General features: G+C 46.4%; 2 protein-coding genes across 5 annotated transcripts in view; one reads left to right on the top strand and one right to left on the bottom strand.

The window, feature by feature from the left end:
- Window positions 1–1,250: 1,250 nt before the first annotated feature.
- LOC307223208 (NF-kappa-B-activating protein-like) lies at window positions 1,251–3,363 on the bottom strand. The gene has a single exon (XM_079989065.1). The coding sequence runs from the start codon at window positions 3,140–3,142 to the stop codon at window positions 2,132–2,134; it is 1,011 nt and encodes a 336-aa protein (XP_079845191.1). The 5' UTR covers window positions 3,143–3,363; the 3' UTR covers window positions 1,251–2,131.
- A 2,716-nt stretch (window positions 3,364–6,079) lies between these two features.
- The window catches only part of USP10 (ubiquitin specific peptidase 10), a 34,975-nt gene continuing 31,232 nt past the window's right edge, over window positions 6,080–9,822 (top strand). For 3 of the 4 annotated variants that reach the window (XM_079988781.1, XM_079988780.1, XM_079988779.1), the window contains exon 1: window positions 6,080–6,239. In XM_079988781.1, coding sequence (XP_079844907.1) covers window positions 6,219–6,239 — 21 coding nt within the window. In that variant the 5' untranslated portion in view covers window positions 6,080–6,218. The remainder of the gene's footprint in view (window positions 6,240–9,822) is intronic. The other variant, XM_079988782.1, reaches the window with a different exon arrangement.

Raw genomic sequence — 9,822 nt, 5'->3', positions numbered from 1 at the left:
TGTTGTTGTTTTTTTAATCCAATTTGGGAACCAAGATTGGCATTCCAGCTGCTGATGGAAATGAGAGGCATGGAAACAACTGTGATTGGAGTGATGGAGCCTTGGGGAATCAATCAGAGGGAGCTTCTGTGGGAGTTGTAGCAAGAAACAAATCTGAAGCCAAGCTTGCTTTTCCTTCATTGTCAGATGTCATTTTCCCGCTCCTTTAAGGAGAACTTTGCAACCACAGAACTGCTTAACTCTACAGCCAAACTCAACCAGCCCCCAGAGTTGTGGGATATCTTTTTGTCATCACCAGTAATGTATGATGGTCATGGGGCATGATTTAGAGACCTGTCCATGACATGCACAGGATATGGTTTTAATCACTGCCAAATTTGGGTGATGTGCTAACAGAGCTGACTCCCGTACCTATATAGATCAACATGAGTACTTCACCCCGGGTTGGGAATCAATATGGGTAGGGTTTTTCCATGGCTGCTGAACAATAAATTGAATGGCTGAAGTATTTACTTGTTAAGGAAAGGATGAAGAACCAAGACCATTTAGATCAGGGGTAAGTTATCTCTGACCTGCAGACATAATTAGAGCTGTAAGGCATCTGCAATGGGCTCGGAAGGCCATTTCAGTCAAACCACACCAACCTGGCTCAGCTGAAAGAGGTTTGCAGGCACCTGATTGAGGATGTCTGCAAAGCCCTGTGCAAAGTCCTCCATGAGCCCCGATGATCCATCAGGTCTGATGGAGTGCTTTAAAAGGCACTTGCAGGCTATGCATTTGCCTGCACAGTTTGCTTTCAACCATGGGGGCAAAAAAGTATTGCCTGACACCAGGTGATTTATAGGTGTGCAGCCCTACCCACCTGTGAAATTTGGCCTGCAGGGTGGGTGTAGCAGATAACTACCAGGCCTGTTGGGCAGATCCAGTTGCCCCTCCCCCCCTTGCTCCATATGCTATGGGATCCCATCAGTGTGGCCAGTGGTCAGGAAGGGAGTTGTAGTCTGAACATCTGGAGGTTGCTAGGTTTCCATTCCCGAGTTAAGAGAGTTATTCCTGTTTCTCAGGCCTGGAAGGGCTACTTGGAAGGAGCGACTGAAAATAAATACAAAGCATAACTTAGTGCTTCTGATTCTCTAAAGATGTGTTCACCCCATGAAAAAGCTTCATTTTAAAAATAAAAAATAAGGAATTCTGTCATTAAAAGACATACCAAGTTATCTGTAGGAGAGAGAGAAATATCTGATAACTAATTCATGTACTAGAATGCGTTTAATATAGCTGGAGTTGAATACATTTATAAACCATTTTCTAGTATAAACACTAAACATGGGCTGACTCCGATTTCTTCTCCGCTTTCCATTTGGGCATGTTTTAATTCTACAAGTTTGTGAACCAACTTCACAAACCATTTCCAAAGAAGAAGTGGTTATGCCATGTAGTCATACATTTTGAATTCATTGCCCTTTGAAGACGACACGCATGTCAGCACTGCATCAGAAGAGGCCTGCCAGATCAGACCAAAGGTTTATGTTCTGTGAGCATAACAGAAAAACGGGAATGTTTACAAGGTGCACCTACTGGTGAAAAAGAAGCTGGAGCTGGGCTAACTTTTACCAAAAATTACAAGTATATTTAGTGTTTTCCCTAGGAACTGAAATTAGGTGGGCAGGTGTTTGAATTTTCAGGAGGTAGCGGTGAGAGGAAGATCTCTTTGATCCACACTCTCTGCGGCTCAAACCCAACATTCTCTTAGCAAATGATTTTAAACAAAGCCAAGTTTCAGTTGCATAAGTCTTGGTTTGCTGCTCAGGATTTTACAAAGTGTTTGTTGAAGTCACCAACTGGCACAATATATTGGATTCCTAGCAATATTTTGGGAAGGTTTGCAAGAGAGCATGCCTTGTTTCATTTAGACCATTGTCTTTCTGCTGCTGGCAACACCATGCAGCAAATTGGCGAAACCGGGCTGTCCACATACACCTGTCAATATTCTTATTTGATACACACAAACCATTTCCTGAAGTTCAACCTGGAGTATGCCCTGCAAGTCGGGCTGTGACGTTGGACACCCGTTTACAGATCGCTGTTAACAGGTGTCGCTTGTCAATATACACAAGAAGAAGCATCCAGTTCATTTGTCATCTTTGCCCTGGGTTTTCCTGTAGACCATCTCTCGGAAGCTTGCCAGAATCTTGTTCTCCCTCTTCCGCCTCTCCTCCTGGTTGAAAGACGCCAGGGCCCTCTTTTCATCTGCACTGTAGATCTGGTTCTCCTTCCGCAGGCGCACAGCTTCCATTCTCCGGTGCCTGCTGCCGCTCATCACGTAGCCAGACTTCTCAAATGACGCAATCTCTTCGCTGGTTAGGCCAATCTCACCTCTCCTAGGGATGCGTTTCCCAGCTTTTACATACTCAGCCATGGCAGCGCCTTCGCCGGGGAGTAAAGCGTGCCCATAGTTCAAGGGTCGATCTTCTTGAGAGGCATGGGTAATGGGAGCTTCTGGTCCTATGAAACCCTCCCCATCTGCATTTCTTACTCTCTCAGTCCAGAGATCCTCCTCTTGCTGTTGGTCACCATCCGAGTCTTCGCTGCTGCTCACCTCCCTGCTTTTCTTACTCTTTCTTTTCTTGGACTTCTTTTTCCTATGCTTCTTTTTCCTCTTCTTGGCTTTCTTTTCCCCCTCCTCACGAGAAGCAGCCTTTCTCTTCTTCCTCTTCTTTTTCTTCCTCTGCTCCTCTTCTGAGCTGAAATCAGAGGAGCTGCTCTTTTTAGATGCGCCCCCCTCGTCTTCTGCAGGGGTGTGCTCATCAGAGTCCCGGTCGGGAACTTTGGGCGAGACCCCCCAAACTTCAGGTGCACCAAGCTCACCTATTCTCTCTCTCTCGTTTAGTCGCCTCTGCCTCAGCGACTCTTCCTGCTCTTTGCCGTAGTGCTCGGGGCCCGGCCGGGGCCCGAAGGGGTGAGGGGGCCCGGGGCGCTGACGAAACCCGCCGCTGCTGCCGCGATCGTGGGACCGGGACCGGGCGCGGGAACTCTTGCAGCGGCTGGACCTGGACGGGGACGGGCTGGTCGAGCTGCCGCTCCGCTCTCGCCGCGAGGGCGGCGTCTCCGCTGGGCTCCGCGAGCGGGACACGGGCGCCATGGCCTCGGCGGAAGTGCCTCCGCGGCGTCGAGGGGCGGAAGCGGCGCCTCCGGATTGCCGTTTGCACACCTTTATTAATGGAGAAGGAGCCTTTCCTAGGGAGGGCCCCCCATTTTCTTCTCTTCCCCCTAGCCCTCAATAAAAAGGGAGGAATCCACAGATGTGAGCCACCGAGGGGACGAACAATCCATTGCAACGCAGCTTGGCCCCTCCCACAAATTATAGTGGTTTTAATACATTTCTCACTAAAGTTGTTTTTGGGGAGTTCCCTTTAATAAAGCCAGCCAGGCTGTCTCTGTTGCTAATTGCACCATTCTGGGTAGGCCTAGCCCCTGTTTTCTTTCCGAATCCTTTGTAGCTCGAGCACATGACATGACATGGTTAAGAAAATCACCTGTCAATTTAGGCATCCTGTACCACACCCGCTTTCTAACAGGCATTTAATGTTTTTCACCTGGAACAAGATATATAACTTAAAATAAATGGGTTTCCCTCCCCTAACTTATCTTCCCACCCATGCACATAGCTGTCAATTTTTCCCTTTTCTTGCAAGGAATCCTATTCGGAATAAAGGAATTTCCCTTAAAAGGGGGGGGGGGGGGTTTGACAGCTATGCCCATGCAAGGATTTGACTGGTAATAACTCTGCCCCCCCAGGACCCCTCGGAATGGGACATTGTGTTAGTTTGGTGCAGTAAAGACAAAAAACTGTAATAATAATGTAAACATGCAGACATCTGGACTGCCTTGATATTTGCCTGTGATCAATGAAGTTTCAGTTTTCCTAACTGAACAGGTAGCCTGGGAGTTTTCATTTGGCAGGCTGCCGCAGTGGTTAAGAGCGCTTTCAACCAGTAATGTTTCTTGTGTAGGTTTCACCCTTCTTGAGAACTTGAAATACTGCTTTATAAACTGCAGGTTTGATTACTGTTAAATACTCCCTGTGGTGCTTCCCTTGAAGACTTTTGGGAGGTTTTACCTATTAGTGCAGGGGTTCCCAAATTGTGGTGTGTGAGCATCAATTCATGTGGTCTGCGGTGCCGCTGGGTACCTGGGTTTGAGGCCAAAGATGGGAGATGGCACATCCATTGCAGTAAAAGATTCATGTTGCTTTTTGATTGTATATCCATTGCTTTTATTACTTACGTTGTATTCTATTGTATTACAGTTTGAATTTTATGGAATTCAAATTGCCATACAATAAAGGGCAATATATAAGAAATAAAAGAAGCAGTTAAAATACAATTAAAAATCATACAGTACATTGCAATTACTCAAACAGGAGAAAAATAATTATGTGGTCTGCTGAGACCTTCAGCAATTTTAAATGGTCTGTGGGGGAAATGGCTTGGGAGGCACTGATCTTATACCAAATGCAGCCATATCTTCCCTACTATAAGGAAGACAAAGGAACTTGGGGGCCTCTTTCTTAAGCTACATAGTTGTTCTGAAAATGGGGAGCTTGAACTGAAAGAGTTCAGGGAGTTATGGAGCCTAATATCAAGCTGCTATCCTCTCATCTGAGCCAACTACATCCAGTGGATGAATCAATGTATAATTTGCTTTTAATTGTTTGCAAGCCTCCCTGGACCTTGGGAAAGGCAGATAAAAAAGTATATGCCTTTAAAATATTTGTCATTCCCCTTTATAAAAACATTACACAGAAATGAATGCCACAATATATACAAACGATGTAAAGTACAACTAATAAGCATAAAGTAAATGTGTTTGTTGCATTTATATTTCACTTTTTGTCAGGCACCCAAGGCGGTTTACAGTTTTAAAATACTGATTTATTTGATAAGATTTGATCCGACTCTTCCTCTGAGAAGCCTAGTGTGTGATTCTCCCTCTCATTTTAACAACCCTCTGAAAGGGGAGGTGGCTCAAGATCAACCAGTATGTTTCATGGCAAGTGGGAATTTGAACCCAGGTTTCCTTCACCCACACTGGTTGTAGCAGTAGCCTGCCTGCAGCACAGAATTAGTAGAACAATGGTTGCTTTTACAGCATTTTTTTTGAGGAATTGCAATATATGTAACCACCGCGCCCCATGACAAACCAGTTTCCTCCAAACACTGGCCATTTATAGAACTAGGATCCATAAATCTGCCGCTTGCTGCACCTGTTGGATTAGTTTTGTTCGGTTGTGTGTATATATATTATTATACCTGAAGATATAATTGCAAGATAAGAACAAGAAAAAGCACCATCCACAACTGTCAGTGTTGCTTTCCTGCTCATTCATTCACATTCCGCCCACTATGTTGAAACAATCCTAACACAGCGCCTGCGCAGCACAAGCGTTTCAGCATTTCTTTGCTTATGCGTACCAAACGGAACCGCCCAATCCCGCCCCTTGACAGTGCTGCGCACGCGCAGAATCTTCATTCATCTCTTGATACAGCAAGCCCAATGCGCGCTCTCGAGCTTGGCGGTCGAACTACGCACGCGCAAAATGCACTTTTATTCTTTCCCTTCCCCGCCTTGAGGGCCGCATGCGCAGAACCCTCCTCACCCCCGCCCCGCCTTTTCCCTCCCATTCAGCAGCATTGATTTGCCTTTATCCCAGCGCAATAGTAGGGAAGAGCTGCGCATGCGTAATGTATCACCAGTCTCCCGTTTGCCTCCGCCTTGCTTTTTTTTCTTTCTTCCAACCCCCGCTTCGTTCTCTCGCGGTCGCTTGGCGAAGAAGCTGCGCGCGCGCAAAAACGTGTCCGCCTCTCGCCTCCCTCCCTCCCTTCTGTCAATCTCGGGCAATCCCCGAGTACGCACGCGCGCGAAGGGAAGGAACGCGAGATCCTCAACAAGAGACCTTTTTTGTCAGGGCGCGCGTGCACGCGCGCGACTGGGACAGACACCGGAGCGCGCGGCGTGAGCCAGGATGACTAGGTGCGCTCGCGCCTTTGCGCAGGCGCAGCTGCCCGCCCCGCCTCGCGCTGCCCGCCCTCTCCTGTGTGGTGTGTGTGCGCGAAGAGAGAAGATGGCGGCGGCGGGGCCAGCAGCGTGAGGCGTTGAGGGAGACGCTGAGGTCGCTGCTGCCGCCGCCTCCCCCGCCGAGCGGGGACGGGGGCGCCATGGCCGTCCACGGCGCGCAGGTAAACGCCTCAAGCCGAGCCCGGAGGCCGCCACCTTTTATTCCCTTTCCCTGACTGAAGGGTTTTCCCTCCGCGCTGTGGCCCGGCCAGGCCTCGCCGCCTCCTCCTCCTCGGGGCAGGAGCACGCTGCGTGTGTGCCTGGCTTGGCAAGGGCTGGGCCTACCCGGCCGATTTCTGCAGGCTCATCGCGTCGTATGTGTGTGTGTCATGGCGAGCGAGCGGGTTGTGGCGGGAGGGCTTTCTCCCCGCTAAGCCACGGGGCGCCTCTCTCTCTCTGTGCATGATGAAAAGGAGGGGCTGGTGGTGGTGGTGGGGCGCGCGCGTGCTCGCGGAGGAGCACAGCCAGGCGAGGGGTTTAAAGGCAGCCATCCCATTGCACACTTTACTTGGAATTGAGCAGGAAAGAAGAAATTGCGGGTGTGTGGGGGGGAGAGATCTCTCTATTGACCTTAATGGAAGAGCACGCCTAAAATATTGTGCATGCGGGATTTTATACCCCCTCCCGAGTTTCAAGCACACATGGGTAGGGGGGTTTCATCGATACATTAGTAAGGATGAATTTGCTTGAGCTGCTTTATTCGGAGAATAAAACCCATTGGTAGGACTTTCCATTTTGTTTTGTTTTAACTCGCAGTTTAAAGCGGGAGGAGGGGTTGTGCTGTTGCAGCTTTGCAGCTTGATTCTCTGAGCAGGTTAGGGAAACTGGCCAATATTCAGTCATGAGACTTTGCTCCTGGGTAAGAGTGCGCTGGTAGGAAACCCAACAGCGTGCTTTGAGGGAGCAAGTCTCCCTAGGTTCAGCCATAGGGATTTACCTATAGGTAAAGTAATAGAGGTTTATTCAAGAGTAAGCCTCTTAGAGTGCATAGGATTGTTGAAGCTTTTCAGCCAGGCACCCTTTACTTTTGTTGTTCAGGAGTAAGTTTCCCTGGTTTCAGGTATAGAAGAGTTTTACTGCTAATGTTGTTGGACTATAACTCCTATCTCCCTGATAACTGGCCATGCTAGCTGGGGCTGATTCTAGCTTGATCCCTGAGCAGGCTTATTATTATTAGGAAGTGAATTATACTACATCCATAATAGGACTTTGGTCCTAGATTAGTGTGCATGGGTTGTAACCTCAGTCTTCATACCTTTTTAAAGTGGGTGGGTAGATTAACTTTGGAGGTAAGAAATGAAATTTTGCCAGTGATGGAGGCAACAAGTGCAGAAGGTAGGGAAACACCGAAAGTAGGCATTGCTTTTTGTAGAGGAGGGGAGGGAATTGGAAAAAAGTGCCAACGGACTTACATCCATTCATTCACTCTTTAGTTCTCACATGCTTAACTTGGAAGTTTTAGTCCTTGCTCACAGACTGCCAGACATGCAAGAGAGTTAAAAGTATTGGACAGGTGCTAATTGCCAGTAGTTTTATATTTGTTTGTTGCACTCTGGTAGTAGGTGAATACATGGGGTATACATAGGACACACAAATAACTGGGAAGATTTCTTTTGCTCATAGAACTTGCATCTTAAGGTCATGTAATTGAAAAAAACGTGTGTTGAGGCAGGATTTTCCACCTTCAGGCCTTCCTGAAAACATTACAAGACTGCAAAACAATCTGCAATCAGCTTCACTAAAGTAAAGTGGAGGATCTGGACACACTATGCTGGACACTGAAGGACAAGGACATTGTTTTAGTAAAATGAATTTGTATGACTTGCACAAAGCAGCTATGTCACGGACTATGGATGAAGGTGACTCACACCCTAGAGTACCCAGTAGTCTGACCTATATATAAAAAAATACCAACTTAATATGATGGATCATGTTGACCCCTGGGATTTCAAAGAAACAAGGTTATCTCTTCAAGAGAGAGGAAATGTTACTTAAATGCCAGTATAACTTGTTTTGTATCAAATTTCTAGATTTGGGATTCATCTGATGTCTTGGTTTGTAGATGGAGTAATACAAACCCCTTCCCATTCCCAAGATATTTTCTAGGAGACCTTTGTTTTGGGTAAGGCAGTGGCAAATACTAAGTGCTGTTTTCACAGAGAAAATTGGAGGGGAGATTAATATTGAACTTGAGGTACAATTGCAATGAATCTTTGTCTGGCTAGTTAGAAAATATAACTTGATACTTCAGGGGGAAAAAGAGATTGGATATGAGTCTTCAAACTGAGACACATGGTGGTATCTTCTACATCATAATCTGAATTCTGCTATGTATGATGCCTGGTTGTTTCGATCTGGAACTGTTACTACTTTGCTGTTTGGATCTAATGCTTGACTTTGGCTCTTTAATAAATTTGTAGAGGATCTTTGGTCAGTGCCTTGAGAAATATAGTAAATGACAAGCAAAACATGAGTGTAGGCATTTTGTGGTTGTATGTTACTGTTCTACTTGGTTTTCCCCTAGCTTTTTGTTTTCATCAAAGATTTCTGAAATAAAGTGCTGTTCCCCATTGTACTGTTCAGCTACTGACACCCAGAATGATTCAGTTCAGCCAGATCTCCAACTTGCTGCCTTCCATATGTTTTGAATTACAGCTTCCATCATCCCCAACCAGCATGGCCATATTGGCTGAGGCAGATGGGAGTTGGACTCCAAAACATTTGGAGGGCTTCAGTTCGGGAAGGCTGTTTTTGGTAGTGTCCCTGTCTGACGTGGGATATATATACAGGTTTAGTATAAGTTTTATATCCACTAGCTATTACTGTGTTTCTTCAGTGTTACCTGTATGGTTGATCTTATTAATTGGCATCTCTAAACACAAATGACACCTATAGTCTGTATACATTCTTTCTGGCTAGTCTTTTGGGCATGGCTTAACTTCTACAGTGAAGGGCCATAGTTCAGTGGTAGAGCATCTGCTTTGTGTGCAGAAGGGCCTAAGATCAAACCCTGGCCTTTCCAGGGAAAATACTCTCTCTCAAATGTTGGAAAGCTGCTGTCAGCAACTGTTGACAATATGCGCTAGATGGACCATGGGTGAACCAAAGGTTAGTTATACTCAGAGCAAACCCATTGAATTTAATGGGTCTAAGTTAATCATGTCCATTAATTTCAAATATTTTACTCTTGATTGGGTAGAACTAATATTGGAAACAACCTCAGTGGTTTCCATTGGTATAAAGTAGCTTACTATGTTCCTGTAGGAAGTTGCTTTATAGAGCAGTCCAAACTGCATATCTGCCATGCTATACAGTGGTACCTCGGGTTAAGAACTTAATTCATTCTGGAGGTCTGTTCTTAAACTGAAACTGTTCTTAACCTGAGGTACCACTTTAGCTAATGGGGGCTTCCCGCTGCCACCAAGCCACCGCCACGCGATTTCTGTTCTCATCCTGAAGCAAAGTTTTTAACCCGAGGTACTATTTCTGGGTTAGCGGAGTCTGTAACCTGAAGCGTATGTAACCCGAGGTACCACTGTAGAGGGATTTGGATGAGCTTCAGCTAGTGAGTAACACTAAAGTGCTCCCGCCCAAGAGATGGACAGACAGAAGTTAGAGCAAACACCAAAATGGCCTGATCTGGCCTCCTTGCTGCACCAGTCCGAGAGCTGGTGTAACAGAGTCATTTTTCTTCCAGGCTGGCTG

This window comes from Podarcis cretensis (genome assembly GCF_951804945.1).
Source record: "Podarcis cretensis genome assembly, chromosome: 8".
Taxonomy (NCBI): Eukaryota; Metazoa; Chordata; class Lepidosauria; order Squamata; family Lacertidae; genus Podarcis; species Podarcis cretensis.
This window is presented reverse-complemented; position numbering and strand designations above follow the sequence as displayed.

Coding starts and splice junctions, on each gene's coding strand:
- LOC307223208 (XM_079989065.1), bottom strand. CDS start 3,142: ATGGCGCCCGTGTCCCGCTCGCGGAGCCCAGCGGAGACGCCGCCCTCG.